Genomic DNA, 25,150 nt, shown 5'->3' with positions numbered 1-25,150 from the left:
CAGCAGCATCATGGGAAAAGGAGTTTCACAGATTCCAGTAACCATCCCAGGAGTTGAGCCTTTTTCTAGGTGGACATGCTGGAACACACAGCACCTGTGGTAGCTGCCGAAATAGGCCACAATGTTTTTGTGTTTGCACTCCTTCATCATGGTAATCTCCTGCTGGATGGACGTGATGTCATCGCCTGTGGAAACAGTAAAGTCCAGGTTAAAGGCCGTGTCGCACAGTGTGACATGTCCGTGATCCATGCCTGATCTACGTCATTCATACGTGTTTCTCATGTTCATCGATGTGCTCAGATGTTCGTCGAGGGTTTCAGCCGACGAGTCTTTACGTGGATTCAGTTTTGAGCTGTTCAGAACTTCTGGTCGACTTAGAATTACACAGTTTACTCGTATTTTACTTAGTTTATGCACAATTATTACCTAAATCTTATATAATTCTGCATGATTTTTGCTGGATCCATCCACAAATGTGTGTCTTTCCACGTTTGTCTAACAGACTTTTCATGCATGAACCACTGATGTCTAACTTTTAGATCACGTATACGGCGCACAGATCACGTTCAGATGACATCATTGATGCCAGAATCACTAATGAATTACAGATAAACATCACAATCATCACACGGTTCATGCACGACTCGTGTACTGTGTGACGGGTATATAAATCGGCCGTTTTTTCACCCCTCCAGCAGTCTATACCATGTGTGGGTCTCCCCACTGGATCTCTTCAACTGTACCCCCCACCCCCACCCCGGCGGGCTGCGTCGGCTGGCGTCTAGCAGCTGACTTAGAACTGGATCAGGGAAATTCGTCTGTTTAATTAGTACGAAGCATCGCGAGGGCCTGCCACGGGAGCTGACCATGGTGCTGACGCCATGTGATTTCTGAATGTCAATGAAGACCTTCAATGAAGCGCCGGTTTACGCGTTCTTTGCGTGGTATACTCGTACTTCTTTGCGTGGATTTAACCTGGTTCATTTGTGATACATTTCACACAACCACAACTTTTCTCACTTTTTCCACCTTGAACCACGTATGACCACTTTTTATCAAAATGTACGTAACGGCTGTGCGACAAAACCTTTACTCTCGGCAGCCCTACGCTGAACCAAAAGCTCTGCTCTAGCCAAAGACATCAACCTCAAGACCTTATAAGGAGGTAAGAAGGAAGCTGTAAGGCAGATGTAAAGCACTTCCTTCTTTCTTCTTAGGGCTGTGATCAGACTAGAAACCAATCAATAGGCTGAGCTGGGAGGACTGATCACAGAAAATGGTGACGGTCTTGTGTCCTTCTCTTACACTCTGACTCTTGTCAAGCACATCAACAGAAGCAACACGGTAAAGAAAAGGGAAGTCTGGTTTCAGGTCCTGCCAACAGCAGATCATTCCCCTTCCTTTGAAGTGTCATGGGCTAAAGGAGGACTTTTGTAAATGCCTGTTGTACGGCGTGCTGTGTTAGGCGAAAAGCAGACCTGGGTCCAGCTTGACAATCTTGATAGCTGCCAGTTCAGACGTCCTGATGTTACGGGCCTGAAAAAGAAAACAAAATCCTTTTCAAAAAAAGCACCAGAACAAGCAGAAACGGTTTGAACCACTGAACTTCAGTAGTTTGGAGACATTTCTGTTTTGAACAGCCGCTTCACTGCTTTTCCTCCTTTGAAGAAACACGTTTTCTGAGTAAAAAACTAGTGTTTTTGCTGTTGAAACCCTTTTCCAGGCACATTACAAACTCAAATCGTGATTACAGAACCGAGCATGAGAGGTGCTGTTGACTCTGAGCTGAATTTAAATCCATCAACAATACAAAACTTCATGATGACGTCATTTCTGGGATCACGTAGTAGCAACCAACCCTATGAATATGTTGCCTTTTGATGAACTACTACACTGCTGTAGTACTGAAACTCTGAGGTCAAACGCAGCTGCAGAAGTACCAACTATAGCTGTCAGAGAGATAAGCCTTTTCTGCAGCAGACAGTCTTCTCTGCAGCGACTGACGGATCTCTAGCAACTAGAACTCTTCCTCACTCTCTCCAGTTCTACGACACATGGTACAGAAATGTCATTTTCTTCCATATTGTTTAAATATTGTGAAGAAAACTCAGGTGAACGCTGTGAGCTTAAAGTGAAGAAAACACAAGAAGTAGTCAGAAGTTTTTCCCCATAAAAATGAGAGAATTGTAGAATTCCAACTGTGAGAGACAGAACTTTGTATGCAGCCTTGGTCAACGATGCGTTTGGGACCTTTTCTGTTTTGGAAGATGTTTCATCCTCAGTGCTCTCGCTGATGGAAGGAAAAGCGGCTCCAAATGATGATGCTTCCACCTCCATGCCCGCTATTGGGACACAACATTCTTCCTCCTCCAAACTCGGTGAGTGGCGTTTACGCCAAAGATCTCCATTTTGGTTTCATCTGGTCACATGACCTTCTCCCAGTTCCTCCTCTGGATCATCCAGATGGTCTCTGGAGAACTTCAGACGGGTCCGGACATCTGCCGGCTTAAACAGGGGGACCTCTGGAGCTCAGCAGGACTTGAATCCATGACGACCCGGTGTGTTACTATGGTAACCTTTGTGGTCTGTGGTCTCAGCTCTCTTTGGGTCGTTGACCAGTTCCTCCTGTGTGGCTCTGGTTAGAGTTGGGGCTCTGGTCTGGTTCTGGTCCGTTTCCTCACCGTTCTCCAGATCATTTGTTCTCCACCAGGTGAAGGGAGATAATCTGTGGTCCTGTTTTACTTCCATCTTCTAATATTTGCTCCAACAGCTGATCTCTGCCCTCCAAGCTGCTGCTTGATGTCGATAGGTTCATCCCAGTCTGGTTCAGGTCTACAGTCTCTGTCATGGTGTCCTTCGACAGCTATTTGGTCAGTTAAAAACTAAGACGATTGTTCTTAATCTGTCAAATAACTTTGTTCATGGTGGAGCGGTTGTAGTGTGACTGTTAGTAACCGGCTCAAACAGGTGACATTAATACAGGCAACAGATCTGTGAAGAACAGAATTCTTTAAATTCATTTAAAAAAAAAGCTGTGTGATTTCCTGGATTCTTTTGTTTACATTCTGTTTCACAGTTGAACTGTTTCTATGATGAACATTTCAGACCAAAGTCAGCTTTTTAACTGGGACATCTTCCAGGATTTGCTTTTTTTTTTTTATCTCCACGGTCCAGAAGCTCTTACCTACCTAATTCAAAAAGCATGTCACAGTCACATTTCCATTCACACACTTATGGCGGCCGTACAATGCAAGGCGCCATCGTCTGTAGAGATTACGAGGTTCCAAATGAATCCGATTCACTTTGAGACATGACCTCCAGTGTAACCAGTAAAACCTGTTAGTGAACACAGCAGATGGTGGAGGTGTCACCTAAAAATCCGGATCATTTTACATGAGGCAGGCGCCAAAAAAATGACGGAAGCAGGGCAGGAAAACAACCCCACCTGCAGTATTTCTGTTCTAACCATCTTCGTCTTCGAAACAAAAATGTCATTTCTGATTATTTCTTTACGTAAATCGTTGTGAATCAGGAGCAGACGAAAAAATGCCGTTTGAAAAAACTTGTGTGATGTACAAGTTATTACAGCGACTCACAGTCTCCAAGCTCCGCCCCTTTCTGATCCTCCACCTGCAGACCAACAGATCCATGAACGTCTTTATTTCCTGGTCTGAGCTGGAATCTGGATCAGAACTGGACGGATGGATGGATCTGATGTTGCTGCCATTTGTGTTGCACCGCTAGTGTTAGGTTGGGGGGGTGTGGGGGGCTGTAAGCTAGCAGAAGAGAACGTAAAATGACTGGTGACGGGAAATGGTTTCCGCTCACAACCGATGAACAGACCTGAAAGAACTAGGGAATGGAGAGAGAGAGCTGAAGCTCAGAGATACCCAGCAACAGCCACCAAATCTGAATAATTTAGAGTCATTAAAAAAGAAGAAAAGTGGACCAAAGTTCCTCCTGATATCTGCAGAATTAGATTTTTTAAAGATGATTTCTTGATTTTCTACCTCTCACTGTTTAAAATGGACCTACCATCAGGATGACAGACTGCTCATTTCTTTATAAGTAACCTACAAAATCGGCAAAGGATCAAACTCTTCTTTCCTCTGCTGCAGGACGGTGCTGGTGGATGCGTGAAGACAGCAGGACAATAGAACGGCATCCTGCCTTCTTCCTGAGGACATCAGTCGGTGGCGTTCTGATGTCAGACCGCCCCTTTTCCCTCCAAACCGCCTCAGCTCACCAGTGAAAACAAACTGAAATCAGCTATTTGCCTCCACGCCACTCAAGGCTGTGCTCACTTCCTGTTTTCTTTCCTGTTCCACTTCAGCATTTCCTGTGACTACAGCGATAGTAATGCCTCGCAGAGGGCGTTTCCACTGCCAGCTGAGCACCAACTCTCAGTCAGATTACATAAAAACATCATGGAGAGCAGAGGCTGCCGTGTATTTTAAACAGAAATGATGCATTTCAAAAATACACTGTAAACGTTATGACAACACAATAATATAAGAGCTTTAAAGTTGAAAAGGCAGCAGGTCAGAACCAGAACATGAACTGTTTTAGGCACACATCTTTAGCTTTCAGGCTGCCTGAGGAGGAAGACCTGCTAGTTCACAGACATGTCACGGAGCGTGGATGCTGCAGGTACCACACGACTGGAACACAGCCCCTTTTGGGTTCACCCAACTGACCTGACGGGTGGATACGAGCTACCTGCAGGTGAAAAAGGGGCAAACCTGTACGGGTCACTGCGTGAAATTCTAAGGTACGGCAAAAAATGTTCATTAACGTTTTTGTTAATGAACAAAATGTTCATTAACATTTTTTGCTACGAACATGCTTGTAGCAAACACAATGGTACGTTTCGTTTTCATGATGTCACTTTAGGTGATTAGGAACTGCCCCCTACGATGCAGCCACATTCCAGTTGGCTCATCTCTGCTCCTGTACCTGACCGTGTACCTGGTCTCTGTTCCTAAACTTGGATGTAGATCCTGCCTCTGGCTCGTCTGGCGCCCCCAGCCGTCCCCCAACTCCAGCTGGATCATCTACTGGACTATTTAAACATGTAGTTGTAGGGTTAGATAAGTTAATTCTTCTCTAAGAGTTCTGGTTCATCGACTGTCCGTCCTGGGGGAGGATCCCTCCTTCATGTGGGCATCCCTGAGGTTTCTTAGTTTTTCCTTACAGAGAAGGAGGGTCTAAGGCAGTGCTTCTCAATTATTTTTTGCAAGGCCCCCCCTAGGAAAAAGAAAATGTTTCGCACCCCCCTTACACCCCCCCCCCCCCCACACACACACACACTCGCACGGTGACAATATATTAGGTTAGTACCTATAAAAATAGTGTAAGTATACCTAAAATTGTATCTTTTATCATTAACAAAAGAAAAAAGCAATATGAATCCACTTTCAACAAATATTAACTTTATTTAGCCACAGAAACCCTGTTCTAGTCCAAAAGAGAAAAGAAGCTTAAAGTCCTTATTTAAACCAGAAACATTTTGACCAACTGAACTATTTGATGCAGAGAAAAATAATTCAATCTATAGATAATATTAAATGTAAATCTGAAACATGAACACACGCAGCACCAAAATATTTAACATTTTTAGTCTGAAGAAATAGATAAAAATCATTGTGCTGATTTTTTTTCTAAATGATGATTGTTTATTTATGATGTCATAAAGTGCAGCTGTTTTCCTGCATTACCTGCTGTTTTTATGTCAAATACTGACACAAACTAAACCACAGGCAGACAAAGAATACATTGATGAAAAATAAAGACACATCATCAAAATGTCTACAATAGTTCATAAAGAATGACATTATTAGCATGAGCTGAGTCATCTAAAGGCATGCAGTGATCCTGATGTTGCGCAATAGGCAGAGCTTTTCATCTCTCAGCCTGAGCCCCCTCCCCCTCCCCTTCTCTCAGACAGCAGCTGCAGGGACGGCAGTTCCCAGTTTCAGGCTGTTACAAACTCTCTGATAGAACAGATAACAGGAAACCAATAGTGGACCAGATTTTTTTCCAAGCACTGAGCCGCTGTCACCACCATGCCCATTAAATTTGTGCCCCAGACAATTGCCCGTATTACCTGTGCCTAAAACTGCCATTACTGAGCTCTGAAGCTCAGTAATGGCAGTGAAGCCTCCAAACATCTCAGTGTTGAGGTCAAACAGCCGTTTCTGTTCTCTTCACATCCGGTTTAGTTTGGATTTCTTTAGACATGTGTGACACACTTCTTTCACTTTACCTACTTTCCAGACCAGAAAAGGCGGATCTTCCAGTGGGATCGTTCTACTTTCACTCCTGCATGCTATCAGTCTGAACAAGAAACCCCCCCAGACCTGTGATATCATGTGTATTCGTCAGAACAGCCCCTTAAATCAGCCTTTAGGGACATCCCATAACAGGGATTTATGCTCTGAACAAAAGAGTTTCACAAAATGTTTTATAAGAGGCAAAAACCGATTTGGTTCCAACCGAGTGGAGGTGCTTTTGTCAGCACCGGCGGTGAACCAGAGGTTGGTTGATGCCCCACAGAGTCCCGTGCTCAGAGGTTTCACCCTCAACTCCTGCAGATCTGCATAGCAGACGCCAGCGGCTGCAGGCGGAGGCCATAAAGTGCCTTTGTGTGTTACTGTACACATCTCAGGCCGGCTGCAGCACATGCACATGTCACCGGCACACAAAGAGCTTCCACAGGCCGGCGGTCAGCTGATCACATCTGCCTTACAGTCCTCACCGCAGTTTGAGGCTCGCCAATCATTCTCTGTCCCTGAAGGGAACGGAACCACTTTTTTATTTAAAAAAGACACATTCAAATGAAGATGAATTCTGTAAGAACATGATGTGGTTTCTTTACAAATGACCAAAAAAAGATGATTCCAGGACTCAGGAGTGAAACGATGTTTAAACAGCGATCGTTCTTAACTCCAATGGATCATTTTAAGACCCATTTATGCGGCTAACAAGATCCAGCCGTCTTTAGAAAAAAGCCTTAAAAGAAGAATCTCATCAACAACTTTTTTTCTCTTAAATGTCCCCTTTTTTTAAAGAATTTTTTTTAATTTTGTTGAAAAAAATTAAAAATTATGAAAGAATTGAATTTGAAGACATCCCACCAGGAGCAAGACAGGACAAAAATCCATCTACTAGACGACTTTACCACCAATAGTGTTCAAAAAAACGCTAAGGCCTATTACCTTGCACGCAAGCAGCGAGGTAATAGGCCTGTAAAAAAAACATTTACTAAATTAAAAACTGCAATTTTACTGGAGCCAACTGCTGTTGGGCAAAGCAGGACCCTGAGCCGGTCACCGGTCTATTGTCACAATTTAGAAACACCCATTTACCTGTGCAGCCTGTTTCTGGGCTGCAGGAGGAAGAAAACCCAAAGATGGAGACTCGAGGAGGGGCGTGCAAACACCACGCAGAGAAAACCCGGCCGGGATTTGAACCAGAGCCTTCCTGCTGCGAGGTCAGAGCGTTAGCCGCTGCCCTCATTGTGCAGCCCTCAATTTTACAACTCATCAAATCCAAATTCCACATTTGAAGAAGCTTCTAGTGACGTCTACCTGAGGTTAAAGGTCAACCGTCAAAACAACATTTCTAGATGCAGCTTCGTGTGCGACCAGCATGTTCACATAGAAAACCCACAATCTGACAAACTTCCAAAGCAAAGCCCAACTTTGGACATTTTAAACACAAAATTCCCCTAAAATGATGCAAATGCAGCAGAAACAGGATGCAGCAGCCCCTGCTAAATATATAAATCCTTAAAAAAGTATCATTTAAACGGTCCCTGTCACCAAAGTTATCCTGTTTTTAGACACCATTAGGTCATCACAGCACTGCAGATCTTGTTGTTTGGGTCTTTGTGCCATTGAGACATGATAAAAGGTTGGAAAGATGCCATCTAAAGCACACATAACAGTCATAAACACACCTTCTAAATTATTCTTTTTGTTTTTTAATGTTCTATGTTTAAAGGGCTTTCCTCAGCATGTCAGTGTCACAGACGATCATCATGGAACCTCCGACGATCAAAAACGTTTGGTGAACCTCAGGCACGCAGGCAGCGAGGTCCTAGACCTGTACGGGGCACGCAGGCAGCAAGGTCCAAGGCCTGTACGGGGCACGCAAGCAGCGAGGTACTAGACCTGTACGGGGCACACAAGCAGCGAGGTACTAGACCTGTACGGGGCACACAAGCAGCAAGGTAATAGGCCTGTACGGTGCACGCAAGCAGCGAGGTACTAGACCTGTACGGGGCACGCAGGCTGCAAGGTACTAGACCTGTACGGTGCACACAAGCAGCAAGGTAATAGGCCTGTACGGGGCACGCAGGCTGCAAGGTACTAGACCTGTACGGTGCACACAAGCAGCAAGGTAATAGGCCTGTACGGTGCACACAAGCAGCAAGGTAATAGGCCTGTACGGGGCACGCAAGCAGCAAGGTACTAGACCTGTACGGGGCACGCAGGCTGCAAGGTACTAGGCCTGTACGGTGCACACAAGCAGCAAGGTAATAGGCCTGTACGGTGCACACAAGCAGCAAGGTAATAGGCCTGTACGGGGCACACAGGCTGCAAGGTACTAGGCCTGTAAGGGGCACGCAAACAGAAAGGTACTAGCCCTGTACGGGGCACGCAAGCAGCGAGGTACTAGACCTGTATGGGGAAGGAACGCAAGCAGCAAGGTACTAGGCCTGTACGGCGCACGCAGACAGCGAAGTACTAGACCTGTACGGGGCACGCAAGCAGCGAAGTCCTAGACCTCTACTACTAGACCTGTACGGGGCACGCAGGCAGCAAGGTCCAAGGCCTGTACGGGGCACGCAAGCAGCGAGGTACTAGACCTGTACGGGGCACACAAGCAGCAAGGTACTAGGCCTGTACGGGGAACGCAAGCAGCAAGGTACTAGGCCTGTACAGGGCAAACAAGCAGCGAGGTACTAGACCTGTACGGGGCAAACAAGCAGCGAGGTACTAGACCTGTACGGGGCACGCAGGCAGCGAGGTCCTAGGCCTGTATGGGGCACACAAGCAGCAAGGTACTAGGCCTGTACGGGGCACGCAAGCAGCGAGGTACTAGACCTGTACGGGGCACGCAGACTGCAAGGTACTAGACCTGTACGGGGCACGCAGGCTGCAAGGTACTAGACCTGTACGGGGCACGCAAGCAGCAAGGTCCTAGACCTGTACGGGGCACGCAGGCTGCAAGGTACTAGACCTGTACGGGGCACGCAAGCAGCGAGGTCCTAGACCTGTACGGGGCACGCAGGCAGCGAGGTCCAAGGCCTGTACGGGGCACACAAGCAGCGAGGTACTATACTTGTATGGGTACGCAGGCAGAAAGGTACTAGACCTTTGCGAGGCACGCAAGCAGCGAGGTACTTGACCGGTACGGGGCACGCAGGCAGCAAGGTACTAGACCTGTACGGGGCACGCAGGCAGCAAGGTACTAGACCTGTACGGGGCACGCAGTGTGCAAGGTACTAGACCTGTACAGGGCAAACAAGCAGCGAGGTACTAGACCTGTACGGGGCACGCAGGCAGCGAGGTCCTAGGCCTGTACGGGGCACACAGGCAGCGAGGTCCTAGGCCTGTACGGGGCACGCAGGCAGCAAGGTCCTAGACCTGTACGGGGCACGCAGGACGCGAGGTCCTAGGCCTGTACAGGGCACGCAAGCAGCGTGGTACTAGATCAATACGGGGCACGCAGGACGCAAGGTCCTAGGCTTGTACGGGGCACACAGGCAGCGAGGTCCTAGACCTCTATGGGGCACACAGGCAGCGAGGTACTAGACCTGTACGGGGCACGCAAGCAGCAAGGTACTAGGCCTGTACGGGGCACGCAGGCTGCAAGGTACTAGACCTGTACGGGGCACGCAGACTGCAAGGTACTAGACCTGTACGGGGCACGCAGGCTGCAAGGTACTAGACCTGTACGGGGCACGCAAGCAGCAAGGTCCTAGACCTGTACGGGGCACGCAGGCTGCAAGGTACTAGACCTGTACGGGGCACGCAAGCAGCGAGGTCCTAGACCTGTACGGGGCACGCAGGCAGCGAGGTCCTAGGCCTGTACGGGGCACGCAATCAGCGAGGTACTATACTTGTATGGGTACGCAGGCAGAAAGGTACTAGACCTTTGCGAGGCACGCAAGCAGCTAGGTACTTGACCGGTACGGGGCACGCAGGCAGCAAGGTACTAGACCTGTACGGGGCACGCAGGCAGCAAGGTACTTGACCTGTACGGGGCACGCAAGCAGCGAGGTACTAGACATGTACAGGGCACGCAGGCTGCAAGGTACTAGACCTGTACGGGGCATGCAGGCTGCAAGGTACTAGACCTGTACGGGGCACGCAGGCAGCGAGGTCCTAGACCTGTACGGAGCATGCAAGCAGAGAGGTACCAGACCTTTACGGGGCATGCAGGCAGCGAAGTACTAGACCTGTACGGGGCACGCAAGCAGCAAGGTCCTAGACCTGTACGGGACACGCAGGCAGCGAGGTCCTAGACTTCTAGTTTAGTCTGTAGAGAGAATAAGGTCATGCATATTTTTCACGCACATGCTGCAGGCGACAGGTTGAAGTGAATACTTATTTAACACATGAGGGTAAGTAAAGGTGAAGGTGAGACGCAGATTTTTCGTATAGATTTTTGTCCAACACCCCCTAAATCCTGTGGACTGTATTGGATCCCGTTAGGGTCGTTCACGTGAAACGTGCACACTCCTCCTCGCTGCAGCCTGACTGTTAGAAATGAGGAAAATAGACAATCAGGGTGTAGTTTGTGTGGACGTCCTACAGGCACTTACAGATCACGTGCACACCCCGTGCGTGCGACACCATACGACAGCATCACCTGTACCTCACCAAAAACAACAATGGTACCTTCCATTTTCATGTTGTTTAAGATGACATTATGAAAATCAAGGGAGCTGCAGACACACCTGCGCTCCCCTGAAGATGCAGCCGCTCCTCTCTATGAGCCTCCACGGACCCGGACCACCCCCAACACCCCACACGGGTCAACCCCTGTACGAGACGCCGAATGTGACTACAACTTTAAATGAGCCAACCTCTCGCATCTTCGATGGAAACATCCGTAAAGTCAGGGGCATTGATTTAGTCCACAACAGGAGAAACCTGATTGACACACCACAGAGAAGTAACCATCACTTCCATCACCGGCTATGATGGGAAACGCTCATCAGACGACCACGACTGATCTGCAGCAGGCAGTCCAGAACGACGAGGCTTCCTGCTGTTCCACATGAAAAACATCCAGATGAAGCTGGAACCTGTTTTGGGGAACTACTGTCTGTAGACATCAAGACTGAAGGTTCCTGCTGCTGACAACAGAAAACTCAGAGAACTGATGATAGAAAACATGTAGATAATCCAGACTAAAGTCTAAAGGAAGTCGTGTGTGTCAGAACCTGGACTGTGAACAGTGTGAACTCGAGCATAGACAAAAAAACCTGATTGACTGTGTTTTTACAAAGCAGATCAGTGGAGAACAGCCAGAACTGTTCTTCTGCTCTAGTGGTTGCTGTTCTCCATCCCCTAAAACAAAACCTACTCTGCTAGGAAGAGATCTACTCTGTTGTTTCTACAGCTGATTCATCATATGAACACAAATGATTGTTTTTCTTCTCCATTTTCATCCACATTTTCTTCTAAAGGGTTTTTGGCTCCAACCAGCTGTCTGTGGACGGAAATGCGTGAAAACGAAAGAATTGAAACAATGCACATTGTTGCAGCGCTTCTGCAGGATGAGCGCAGCGCTGGGTGTGCGAGCAGAACAGGATGTCTGCATCCTGGCTGGCTTCATGACTCCAGAGGTCTGCAGCAGGTCTTCTGCTGCTCTGAGATCACAGGAGGACCTTCTGCCTGTTTCATGTGAACAAGTCGGTTTTTAAACGTTCAGAGTGGAAAATAAACTCGTTTAGTCCAAAACTTCCAACTCTGAGAAAAACAAAGTTTATATTTGGACTTTTCTCTATTTGCAGCACAATGAAATCATCACAGGTCCACCTGTTAGCGCGGCGACTCCTCTCTGAAGCCGCAGAGCGGCGCGAGCGCCTGCAGCATCGCGGCGCGAACGCCCGCGGAGCAGGACGGCGCGAGCGCCGCCTCACTCACCTTGAACACATCCCCGTAGGTGCCGCTCCCGAGTCTGTGAATCAGCTCGTAGTCCTCCAGCGGGTCCAGGAACGACACCCCGATTGTGTCCATGTTCGGAAGCACTCGGGAAGCTCCGGAGGGACTGACTACGCGCGCATCGCAAAGACGGAGAGGAGCGAGCCCGGCTAACGGATGCGGCTCACTGCAACGGGCTGAGGAAGGCGCGCGGGGCAGGCGGCTCTCTGACACAGCCCGTCTGCACAGTGCGCATGAGCGACGACCTGCGGCTGTTGGCTTTGAAGGCCACGCGCCAAATTAGAGCTTTTTGTCCCCAGCCTGACTGCGTCTGAAGCACCGCCCTCCTGCTGCAGTGACCCCCCCCCCCAGAACTGTCTGTGATCCTTGTAATACAATATAATAATGTTATGTAATATATGTTTAAAAGAAAATTGAACATAAAAGGGTAGAAATGTAGATATCTGCTTCTCTTTATTAAGCAATTAGTCCATCTCTATTTAACAATCATAATTAATGGATTCCATGTGTTATATGTGTTTACTGTTTATATGTATAAAAGTGTAAATAGGTTTATTTATGATTAGAAGCAATAAGAACATTATTAAGCAAATCTCCTTCAACCATTGTTTTCCTGCTTCTCTTCTGCTGCTTAACTCCGTCTACAATGTTTCATCTATTTCAACCATCCAACTATTCAAATGTTCAGCTGTTCCTGATTTTTCCAGCTGTGACCTTTGGTCCTTTAAATCCTTAAAACTTTTCCAGATATTCCAGGATTTCTACCTCCATTGAAATACATGAAAGCCATGATGGAATCCTTGGTGCAGAAGCTCGCTGGTTCGATACCCAGCTGTAACATTTTTCCCAAACATAACCTTTTTCTTATTGTGCTGTTTTTACTTTATCTATGCTCAACTTTGAACATTTTTTTTTGCCAATTATTACCCTTTAAGTTTCATTTTCATTCAGCAATAAAGCATCAACCCTGCACCTTCTTCTAGCTTTGAATGAACTTAATCAGATTGGACATTTCTTTGTCTTTTTTCTGTGTTCTTTTGGCTGAAACTGCTTGAAATGAACCAAATCAGTCCAGACTCTGGATGGAAGTGGAACTTGTTCCTTCACCAACAGGCAGCTGGACTGAATAAACGCCGTCACACGTCTGCTCACATCAGGACACTGCTGCACATCGTTAGACCACAAAACGTTGAGGTTCATCAGCTTTTTATTTCTTGCAGAAACCAAAGCAACAAAAACAACAAGGGGTGAAGCCGAGAGGATGTTGCATGACTCCACCTGGACAGGGTCTGGTCTTGCCGGCCGTCTCAAATTACTATAAATACTCTAAACTATGGCATTCCTTAAAACTAAAGGCCACCTACTTCAGAAAACAACAGATTGGAACCAAAAACAAACTTAAGGCAACATAGAGCTAGCAAGAAATAAGCCGTCTGTAAAGAGTGGGAAATGTTACACAGTAACTATCCTAAATTCAGTCAAGCCCTCAGTCGAGACCACAGCGGTGCACAAACGTCTGCGCACGTCGCTCCCGGTCCTTCCTGTTTCTTTAGCTTCCTCATGTAGATCACTATGAAGTCACACGGTGTGCAACAGCAGCTAATAAAACACAACCTAACCTACAATCAGGGGGTGCGGGCCGGACTGCAGGAGCACAAAGTCACGCGATGTGTGGAGCTCGGCATGTTGCTGATGAGAGCGCGCTTCCATCTTCACAGTATGTCCTGCACGCCATCCCGACCCCCCTCCCTGACTTACAGCGACTTCCGCTGGCGCTTCAGGAAGGACATGGAGTAATCTCCCGCCGGCGTGCTCTTCTGCCTCTTCATCTGGACCTGCGACTGCGCCGTGAGCTGCAGCTTGATGGCGCTGGAGTTCACCTTGGCGGCGCACAGCAGCTCCTTCATGCCCTTCATCTTCTCACTCTGAAAGACCACCATGGGCCCGGCGGGGCAGGGCGAGGCCTGCTGCTGGGACATGGGGGAGGGGATGGAGTCCGCGCCGGGGGACTTTGGCGTCCCATCCACGTCTCCGGCGCATGGGCCGTGGGAGGAGGAGCGGCGCCGCACGCCTCCTTCTCCCAGCTTCTTGGGCTGAGCCGCTGTGGGCGGCGGCCCGGACGGGGAGGCGGGAGCGGCATGGGGAGGGGAGCTCTGGTCCTCCAGCTTGGATTCTCTCCTGGGACCCCTCCGGCGGCTCTCCCTGGGATCCTCGCTGGAGTGGTCGTCGTCTTCTTGGCACTCGGGCTCTTTGGTTATGATGGAGACCTTCTGACGCACCTTTGACACGACACGGAGACACAAGTCACGCGTCACGGCCAGCCGGGACCGAAAAGGTTTCAGCCGCACTCCCCCTTAAATCCTCACCTGGGCTTCAAAGCGGCTGAGAGACTGGACCAGGTAGGTGGCCCAGCCCACGTGGAGCACCGGCGTGGGACTTCCCTCCTCCCATTTGCATATCCCGTCATAGAAACGCAGCAGGTGGGCAAAGCATTCTGGGTCATGAAGTGCAGAGAAGGCCGCTGCCTGCTTGGTGGAAACCTTGGGGGACCAAAAATAATAATGTCAGTAAAACTGGATTGGATTCCCTGAAAGGGATGCAAAGGGTTTCTGGGATTTCCCCAGCCTGCAAGGCCAAGTGGGCCCCCCATGGGTTTGTTCCCATCATTTCACCTGGGCTAACCCAGGTGGGGCCACCACCGTCTGCCCACTTTTAAACCACATGGGGCCCACTTGGCTGGTCATTTCCCTTTGCCCCGCCCATCTCATCGGCTCGAATAGTGAAAGAATCTGGACGCACACAAAGAAAATTACCATCCATCAATCGGTCGTTGCTTGTTCAGAACTCGTCTGTGGATCTTCTAACCAGAACCAGAAAAAAGGGGAGCACGTTTCTCTCATTTAGACATCTTTGCAGCGGCTCCCAGCCAGCTTTAGGGGCGATTTTAAGATTCTTTTTAGGAGTTTATGAATGGAATTGATCAGATTCTCCAAGAGCCCCCCAGTGCAAACAAAAACCCACGGCGATTTACATTTCCTCGTGTTTTCGTTGGATTTCATGCAGTGTTTTTGTAATGTTTATGTGTGTTGGTGGGCTTTTTATCATGAATATTATTATTTTTACTACTATTTTTGTTTTATGTGAAGCTGATATGACAGGAAAAGGGTTCTAAGAAGAAAGTTGATTTAGAAAACAATAGTCAAGCTTACAGAGGGAGCAGTTATTACGATAGAAAATAGAGTTTGATGCATAAAGGATCAGACTGATCTGGCAGCAATAGATAAAGTATAACCAGCGGTTATTAAACTGTGTTCCTGAACCCTTTAGGGGTGCGAGACCACGGTTTACTGTTTTCTGCCCGTCCTCTTGTGATAACGACATCTACTATCTCGTCTTCAGCAGAAAACACGTTTTTGCTCTCGTGATAACAGACCAAGTCCTTCCAGCCTGGTCATGAACAAAGTCACAGGAATCTTCCTTCCAAGCAGATCTTTGTTTTTAATCTATAATTCTAGACGGATTTTTCTTTGAGGCTTTGAATTTTGAACTCGTTTAAACAAGAGAGAAAAGAGTGAAAATGTTCATGTCTGTCTAAGGAAAGCGTCTAAAGTGTGTTGTGAGGACTTTGACAGCATTAAAACATCTGTAATCCCACTTTGCAGGTTATTTATGGAAGATATTCCCACAGTAAACAAGGGAATCTGTATGAATGAACGGGTTTGTGAGAAGAACTAGTACATAGAAAAATGCCTAAACGAGTTCGGAGCGTTTGTCTTTCACCCAAAAAGACCTTTGCTTTAAGGCAGGGGTCCCCAAATCCAGGCCTGGGGGGTCAGTGTCCTTCATGTTTACCAACCAACCTGCCATTGAAGCTCCTTACTGGCTAAACACACCTGATCCAGGTGATCAGCAGGAAATAAGGCAGGGTTTCTGGAAAACCAGCGGGAGACCGGCCCCCCAGGCCTGGATTTGAGGACCCCTGCTTTAAGCCGTCTCAGTGAAGTTCTTGGTTATTCTCCACACGAATGGATTGATGATAAATTCATCCTAAAACCTTTTATCACGTGTGCCAGTCCCAACATCAGGTTAATAAACTTTAACACCTCCCCTGCGTCGTTCTGTACCACGTTGATGGCCAACAACCGCAGGATCAGCGACCTGCAGTCGCCTGCGCAGCTGCAGCCGGGCCAACCTTCTCCTCAAATGACGAATTTGGACTTTATGCTGTCAACATCAGCACAACCTCTTCCTGAGCTGGACCACCAATAAAGTAATCAATTATAGATGTTTGTCATTTTCTCTGACAAACTGCTTTGTTTTGCTGCAGATTGTAGAAAAATTCAAAAGTTTAAAAACGTGTTTTTGTGATAATGTGATAGCAGATGCCATCGTCACGAGAAAACAGACAGACAGGTAGGCTGCTCTGGGTTTCTGTGATGAGGTCTTGACCGCGTTTCCCTTCTTCTCCATCAGAAACGGTCACCTTGTCGGCGGTTTCTCCGCCGTCTTCTTCTCCGATACTGTCAGCAGCAGCCGTCTCCTTCAGCAACGTGGGGATGACGTCGTTGGCAATGTCAAAGAACTCCTTATAGATCTCCTCATCCTCACGGAAATAGTTGTAGCTGAAGGAGAGGAAGGAGAGAGACCCTTCAGCACAGGCAGGAGACAACCTGAACACAACTGGGCAGAATCACACGTCCTCAGCTGAAACGACTCTGTCTGAACCGTGATTGTGTGACAAAGCAGAGGAGACGTTCGGGTCTGAAAAGAACTGAACTTTGTTCTGAATGAGCTGATGTTCACATGCCCCGCAGAACAATGGGGGCAGGAAAAGGAAGCACAGGGCTGGGGAGGGACTGAGCACCGGGTGGGAGCTATTTTTAAACTCTGCATACGAGTGATAGCTAGCTAGATCAGAAAGAGACAGACTGGACATTTCCTGGATTGATTAGAATACCAGAATACCCAAAACAATGGAAGACATCAAACCAGAGCACAGACTTAGCTACAGCCGACATGAGACGCCTGTAAATACAGACATGTCCTCAACCAGAGCCGCACAGAGACACTGTCATTTAGGTAGGACACAACTCGCTTCTAAAATACAATGATTATGGTCAACACTGTTAAATGGTCAACACTAATAAAACTAAAAACCATAGAAAATATGAGTTAAATGACTCCTCACGCCACATATAACTGTATTCCCAAAGGTATTGGAAAACAGCCCACACCATCATTCCTCCTCCACTTGGCACAATGCGGTCCGAAATGTACCGTTGTCCTGGCAACCTACAAGCCCAGACTGGTCCATCGGGCATCCAGATGGAAAAGCGTCCTCTAGAGTCCAGTGGCGGCGTCCGACGCTTTGCGTTGCACTCGGTGATGTGTGTTTGGATGCAGCTGATCGGCCATAGAAACCCGTTCCATGAAGCTCTCTGCATGCTGTACCTGGGCTAATCTGAAGGTCACATGACCTTTGGAGCTCTGCAGCATCTGAGTGCAGAAAGTAGGCGACCTCTTTGTGCTTCAGCGTCCTCTGACCATCAGTTTACGTGGTCGACCACTTGGTGTCTGAGCTGCTGTTGTTCCCAAACTCTTCCATGTTGTTCTGATAGAGCTGACAGCTGACTGTGGAACATTTAGGACATCTCACCCCTGGATTGGCAGCACAGATGGCGTCCTACGACAGTCCCACGCTGGAATTCAAGGAGCTCCTGTGAGCGTCCCGTTCCTTCACATATGTTTGTGAAAACAGTCTGCATGTCTTTTATATGATCCAGCTGTGGCCGGCCGAGTGATTGGGACACCTGATTCTGGTCATCCGTTTGGTTATACAGTGCATACATCCGTTCTGTGCGTGTCGTGTGGACTTACTCCTGCATGACCTGAGCTGCAGCGGCCCAGGCCTTCAGAGCCTCCCGGACGTCCTTGTGTCTGTAGTGGAAACCGGCGAGGTACATGTAGGGGTAAATGTGCTCGTTGTTGTAGTACTTCTGGGCCGACTGGACCGCCTGAACACAGACGGAGACACATTTTCAGCTTTTGCTTATCTTGGCGCTCCAAGCTTTGGATAAACGGTATTTAGGTGGTTAAGTGAGAGAAGAAAAAGAATTTTTTATACATCAATTGAAGTCAGAACTGTCAACTGATGCTCAACTTGTCTACATTTTGAAGATCTGTTAGAGTTTTGAACAACATTCTACATAAACCTGAAGGTCCACTTCACAATAACAGCGTTCCAGTTTTCAGATGTGGAAAACCTCTGCGGACACACCCACCTTCAGGTGAATACTCAGGGGGTTCCCCTTCCCTGGGATTGGATCCTGATCCTCCAGATCTGCCAGCGTTCCCATGGCCATGGGGTATCTGTAGAGGAACACAGAGAGGAAGGCATCAACCCGGAAGTGCATCCTGCACTACAGCGACAGCAGCGGCGGTTTGCCCTCACCTTTCCAAGTCATTTCGCTCATACAGCAACCACAGAAGTTTCTAAAAAAAAAACCCACAAGGAGATGATATTAGGAGAGAAACAAAATGTATTCGCCATTAATCACATGTCATTGAACACAACCACACCTAAGACATCGGGGAATGTGTCTGCTGGACTACAGCAGTACTATGATCCTACGCAGGTACCCATGTACATATGGATGTACATACACAGTATTAGGGTATAAGTCGTGGTGCAGAAAAGAAGTATTTGGTCAAAAACAAACGTTCGTCTCAATACATGTGAAGAACCTCTGGTTTCAATGACGCAGGTCAAAGGTTTGCTGCAGGTTTGTAAACACTGTGGCTGCTAATTTGGTCCATTCCTCCCTGCAGATCTTCTCAAGAGCTGTGATGTTTTAGGGCTGTCGTTGAAAAACACTTTCCTCTCCGTCCACCAATCCTCTATTGGATTGAATCCACAGACTGACAGAACACTCCAGGAACGTCGTAGGTTTTTTCTAGCAGCCACTATTTGGTCGTCTGGGCGACGCGTTTGGGATCATGCTGGAAAATCCGGACTTCAATGTTCTCACTGATGGAAGGAGGCTTTGGAACAAATTCTCACCATTCGTGGATCGGATCAGTCACCCTGACCGCTTTGCAGAACAGCAGCTTCAAACCATGATGTTTCTTCCCCCGTGCTTCACAGTAGGTAGGGTGTGTAACTTTACATTTGTTCCTCTCCAGACATGGCGAGTGGCGATTTTGGGTTCCTCTAGTTCCTCCTCTGGATCATCCAGATGGTCTCTGGAGAACTTCAGATGGGTCCGGACCTCTTGTGTAGTTCTGGTCTGTTTCCTCACCGTTCTCCAGATCATTTGTTCTCCACCAGGTGAGATCTTTCATGAAGCTCCAGGTAGAGGGAGATCGTCGGTGATCTTGTTTTTTCTTCTGAAAAATTGATCCAAGCGTTGATTTTTCTCTCTCTCATCAAGCTGCTTGTTTAATGTTAAGCGGTTCACCAGCCTTGTTCAGGTCTAGAATCCCGTTCTTGGTGTCTTTTGACAGCTCCTTGGTGTTGGTCACGGTGGAAAGGTTACAGTCTGACTGTTTGAGGTCGTGGACAGGTGTCCTTTACACAGACAGGTGACATGAATGCAGGTAACCAGTGGAGGACAGTAGAGCTTCGTAAAGAAGAAGTAGTTGTTTGTTTGCTGGAGATAAATACTTTTTTTCTGCACCAATAAGCCAATAAATTCATAAAAAATTAAACAATGGGACTACCTGGGTGTCTTTTTTACATGTCGTCTCTCACAGTTGAAGCCTATGATGAACATTACAGACCAAACTCTTCTTTTTAGGCGGAAAAGCTTGTAGCTTGACTTACAAATACTTTTTAAATCCCTATTGTGAGTGTGGACAGACATAATCGTGGATACGTCCCTTGACTCTGTGAAGCCAGCGTGATTCAGAGAATGTCATCAGTAGATTTCAAAGCAAACCTCTCTCTTTTGGAGGTTTATCAAGATTGACCTCTACTGTTCTTCATAAACGACCTTGACAAAACGGCGTACAGAAGATTGTGTCCGTTTATGACTCACATTCTATTTTAGCGACTAAGATGAAGGAATTGCTCTTCTTGTTTTGATTTGAACATCATTCAAGTGCAAAACTTCCTAAATGCTTCCATATTTACATCCTGCTAGGCTGAAAGTCTGCCCCCTAGTGGAAAACGCTTGTACCTCGTTCAGTGCAGAGGCCTGCAAATGTTGGATGTTTGAAACTCTGCAGCAGTAAAAGTTAGAGGAAACTAAAAGAAACGGTGGACAGAGGCAGCGGCTGGCGCTTTTGCTCTGCGGTTACCAGATATCACTTCCATTCAAGTTGAACTGTCGAGCTTGAACGAAGAAACTGGTTTCTCTTCCTTAAACACGTCCTTATTGAGCTTTAACAGTACCAGTTCATTTTAAAACACACACACATGCGGCGGTGTTCACCTGCTGCAGCTGCAGGAGCTCGGAGCTGTCGGTGTGGAGGTCAAGGGAAGGGTTGATGGCACAGACCATGAACGCCACCTCCATGTTCCGGTCACATTTCATGTAGGAGCCCTTCAGATAAAGCCAGCTCTGGGAAAGAAGAAGCTCGCGTTAATGTCGAGAACATCTGCCACGTTGCAGCTCAGTCCATCTGCAGAGAAATATTCGCTTTTAGCTTTTTCATTCCTTTGAACCACATCCAGGTCTGCTTCACATCCTAAACGTGTTTGTGCATGAAAACAGGAAACACTTCCAGGTCTCCAGAACTCATGAAAGTAAATGCTTTTAGCAGAATTCGGGTAAATAACCACATTAGCCTTCAACCGTCTGCTGGTAAACTCCAACTCCACAACCAAATCCTTTAAAAGTATCAGCTAAAGAAGTCAGAGGAAGACTCTACCTTTTCATTAACACCGGCCGTCACCGTCTGGCCTCTGCGGTCTTCATTTCCCTTCCCATGCCAGGTGACCTCTGCCGTTTCCTCGCCATCTTTGCCAAATATCACCCAGGCGTGATCTTCTGACAGAGCCAAGTGAACGTCCTTCAAACCCAGCACCTGGCAAGCCGCCACCACCGCAAACGCCACGCCGGTGCTGTCCAGTTTAGTGCCTGGTTCCAAGGAAACATGGGAGGGAAGAGAATAAAAGACATTTCTTTATTCAACTCAACCACAGCAACTGAAGGAGCAAATCTTTGCTCAAAGTCCCCCTCCAATCATCTTCTGATCGATGGTCAAAGCTTTCGCAGTGACCTTTTTATTACCACCATGTCGTTTTAAGCCAAAAGTTGTTTTCTAGGACATAGTCTCTGCAGAGCGGCAGGAGTTCATCAGAAATGTACCTCTGATCTCATCATCCATCTGTTTACATGGTTTCCCACTAGCTTACAGCCCCCCCCTCCCACCCCCAACCTAACATTAACGGTGTGATTTCGGTTCTATCCATCCGTCCAGTTCTGATCCAGATTCCAGCTCAGACGAGGAAAACAAAGACGTTCTTGGATCTGTTGGTCTGCAGGTGGATCAGAAAGGGGCGGAGCTTGGGACTACAGCCCGCAGATTGTATTTTCTATGTCACACCTAAAGGCTTATTCAAACGCACTTTTTTTTAATCTGCTCCTGATTAACAACAATTTGACCAAAGAAAAACTCAGAAATGTAGTTTTAAGCCTTATTTTCTTTGTCTGTGTCGTCCATCGTGGGAAAATGCTGTTCAAATTGCCAAGAAGACATTTTCTTTAGGGTGGATCTTTAAATCCTCCAGGGGTGGAACACAGTCATTCCTCCCTTTTTTCCCCACAGTGCTCTGTGTTCTGCATCCTGATTGGCTGTAGACCTTGTCAATCAATCAATTCTGCGCTGGGTCTCCTATCCAGAATGTGTTCAGTTTGCCAAAGTTAAGCAAATCTTCATCACGACTTATTTTTCTACAAAGGTTTGAACTTTGAGAGTAAAGTGTGAAAATGTTCGTGTCTGTCTGAGGAGCATGGAGAAAGTTTTTCAGCCTAAATCATCTCAAACGCTGCTTGATGACCCTAAGGGACAGTTTTTCTTCCAGAATCCCCAAAAACATGAACCACATTTAGCCAAATTAGGAGCCTAAACCAAATTAAAGTTAGATAAAAATGGTTCATTTGTTTTTAAAAATAAAAGTGTTCAATACAAACTAACTCAATCAAAAGATTTCCAGATTGGATTTGTGGTTATTTGAGCGTTCAGGGTGGTATAGATGCATAGATGCAGCTAATATAATCATTAGATGACGGACTACGTTACATTTCCTTAGGGTTTAGTTAAACCCTCACCTGGATAAATTTGACTTCATTCAGTAAATGTGTCCAAAGACGGTTGGTCAACCAAGTGAATGAAAAAGCCCACAGAGCCAGTTGTCCTTTCAGAGAACATGAATGATGAAGGACAGACTGTGACGTACCTGTGATGAGGCTGAAGAGAGACTGGATGTGAGCTCGGTCCTTGAAGTAGGAGCGGCTGAGGCTGTTCCAGATAACGTCCGACACCTTTTTCACCAGCTCCCTGCTGGACGCCGAGGCGGTCCGTCGGTACTGGGACAGGTCCACGGCCCCGCGGATCTGAGCCGTGAAGCGTTCGTACAGCGCAGAAATCATGCCCAGCTCCACCGTGGGGAAGCAGGAGGCGGGACAGTCGGGCTCCAGCGGCTCAAAGCGAACCCCCGGAACGTTTATGGGGACCACCCGGTTCACGGCCAAAAAGTGCTCCACGAACCCCAGGACCAGCGAGAGGAGAGCCAGGTCTGGTTCCGGCTTACGCAGCTCGGCATCGAACAGCTGCACCACGCCGTCGATCCCTCGCAGCGGGAAGAGCTTCTTCTGGGCGGACTGCAGTCCCATGGTATCCGATGGCACGCGGCTCAGGGGGTCCGACGGCTCCACATCTGCAGCACACGGATGTGACGGACAAAAGCTCAGGCATGAAACACGGAACTTTATTCTTCACATCTGCAGTTTCTCAATGGAAGAGCCTCACGACTCCCCAAAGGCAGCTGGTCGTGTTCAAACTTTTCATTTATGTCCAGTTTTTTAAGAAAAATTCTTGCAAACAATTAAGTTTTAGCAAATGCAAAACAAAACTAACGTTCATTTAAAAAAAGAAAGACACCTGAAAATAAAATAAGATAAAAAGTAAAACGATGAAAACTCATTGGTAGCAGAAAAGAGAAACAGTAAACTGGTCACATGACGCCCTCCTGAGAGACAGAAGAGTTTTAGAAGCAGAACACCTAAAGGAGAAATCTATGGGAACAAGCTATTAAATGACATAAATTGGAAATAAATCATGGTTACGGCCAGGTACATTTTGTATAAATTGTACATAACATTTACCCCACAAATATGTTTCTATCCAAATTTATCAAATATAGAAAATAATTCTCGTTTGTGTAATGATTTCCCTGATTAAACAGTAACTTTATTCTAAATTTCAAACAAATCCTCACATATTTCAATTCTGATAATAAAATAGTAGATAATAGTTTTAATTTGTTACTTCTCCAATCTACATTTGACATACATAAGTGTCAGCCAGCTTTCTTTTTTTAACCATTTTCCTGTTATTCCTATTATAAACTTTAATGGAAGCTTTTGGAACGATCACATTGGTTATTGATTCTGACGATCGCCTTGATGATGCGTTTGATATACTGTTCAATAAAGTCAGTAAAAAAAAAAGTGGTGACCATTTTAGGCCTTTAATATTACATGAACAGGTAAACTTTTACCACGTGTTAAAAATACGGTAAAACCATGTCATGTGAGGAAGATTTCAACATTTCTGATGTAAAACTGCAGAATGAGAGCAACTGTCAGTTGGTTTCCTGTATGTCTCAGAGTGGAAAAAGAAGGCGGGAAAACCCTTGAATGAAAATATTTAAACATATGAGTCACAGGTTTGCTTCCTGTCTGTGTTTTTTTCTTTCTCTGTTTGCATTTATTAAAGTATTTGAAAGTCTTTTCTGCTTTTAGTAACACATGATCTGCTTTCATCTCGTCTTTTCACGACACAACTGGTCCATCGCAGTCATCTACACACTGCTAAGTGTGTTAGGTTTTTATTTTGAATTATAATGGATTACACAACAGCCAACAGGACAAGTGTGGCCAGGCGCGCGCGCGCTCCGTTTCATAACAGTGTTCTTCATCCCGTTAGCGCGTGGATGTGTGGAGCTCAGGTGGGCGGGGCACCCCTACACTTCCAGTCATACAGTTGATGCCAAGCTGCTAAAAAAAAGGCTCGTGCGAGCTCAATCAAACAAACGAATTCATTTAAATGCCCCCATGAAGGGCCACAGTCTACTGCTTAACTCTGAAAAACATCGTTAAATAAATTCCATTTATAAATGGGCTGGATAACGTAGGCTAACTAGCTAACTACCCACAAACCTGATCTTTATTGTTATTAAAGTTCGGGGTTACTTTAAATCTGCGTTGCATAAAAATAGTTCAATGAAACTAAATGACACGGAACCAAAAACGGACTTCATTTGGCCTTGGAGAACTTGATCCAACAACCTGCATCACAGCTAGTTTTCTCGAAACCAGCTAGCATGCTAACATGTTGCTAATAGTAAGCTAAAGCCACCACTTTCATGTAACTGATATGCTGGTAGAAATGCGGCGAAACACACAGTCCATACACAACCTATCTGTGGGCTAGCCTGAGCTTCTATCGGAGACCAATTTCACCAAACAAACGAAGCCGTAACATACCAGAATAGTCGCCGCTCCAGACACATGTTTTTGTTTGTGTCCCACTTCTTTTACCGCGCAGTTCAATCTGCCTGAAAGTCAAATGAGGCGGGGTTCGCATCATTGAAACACCGGCACATGCCGCCGGGTGTCGAGAAGGCGGAGCTACAAACATATCAGCAGGTTCATGCGGCTGATGCTTTTATTATGCATTAACAACCATGCTTAAAGTATTTATGTTTGAAGCTTTACTGACTTTGGGTATATTTATTATTC

At 46.8% G+C, this 25,150-nt stretch overlaps 2 protein-coding genes across 5 annotated transcripts in view; both read right to left on the bottom strand.

The window, feature by feature from the left end:
- Positions 1-12,494, bottom strand: part of map4k2 (mitogen-activated protein kinase kinase kinase kinase 2) — a 33,960-nt gene extending 21,466 nt beyond the window's left edge. For 3 of the 4 annotated variants that reach the window (XM_011487783.4, XM_011487781.4, XM_078936600.1), the window contains exons 1-3: positions 12,165-12,486; positions 1,479-1,536; positions 95-185 (exon numbers count right to left, since the gene is read on the bottom strand). In XM_011487783.4, coding sequence (XP_011486085.1) covers positions 95-185; positions 1,479-1,536; positions 12,165-12,257 — 242 coding nt within the window. In that variant the 5' untranslated portion in view covers positions 12,258-12,486. Of the gene's footprint in view, positions 1-94; positions 186-1,478; positions 1,537-12,164 lie in introns of all 4 variants that reach the window. The other variant, XM_011487780.4, reaches the window with a different exon arrangement.
- An 877-nt stretch (positions 12,495-13,371) lies between these two features.
- On the bottom strand, positions 13,372-25,050 carry men1 (multiple endocrine neoplasia I). The gene is made up of 10 exons (XM_023966196.2): positions 24,896-25,050; positions 22,585-23,064; positions 21,054-21,262; positions 20,615-20,743; positions 18,634-18,674; positions 18,464-18,551; positions 18,060-18,196; positions 16,666-16,804; positions 14,549-14,722; positions 13,372-14,461 (listed from the first exon to the last, which is right to left on the bottom strand). Exons 1-10 carry the CDS (start codon positions 25,047-25,049, stop codon positions 13,937-13,939), a joined length of 2,076 nt encoding a protein of 691 aa, XP_023821964.2. The 5' UTR covers position 25,050; the 3' UTR covers positions 13,372-13,936.
- Positions 25,051-25,150: the final 100 nt, after the last annotated feature.

The sequence above is a fragment of the Oryzias latipes genome, chromosome 18, assembly GCF_053564925.1.
Source record: "Oryzias latipes strain Hd-rR chromosome 18, Olatipes_Hd-rR_3.1".
Taxonomy (NCBI): Eukaryota; Metazoa; Chordata; class Actinopteri; order Beloniformes; family Adrianichthyidae; genus Oryzias; species Oryzias latipes.
This window is presented reverse-complemented; position numbering and strand designations above follow the sequence as displayed.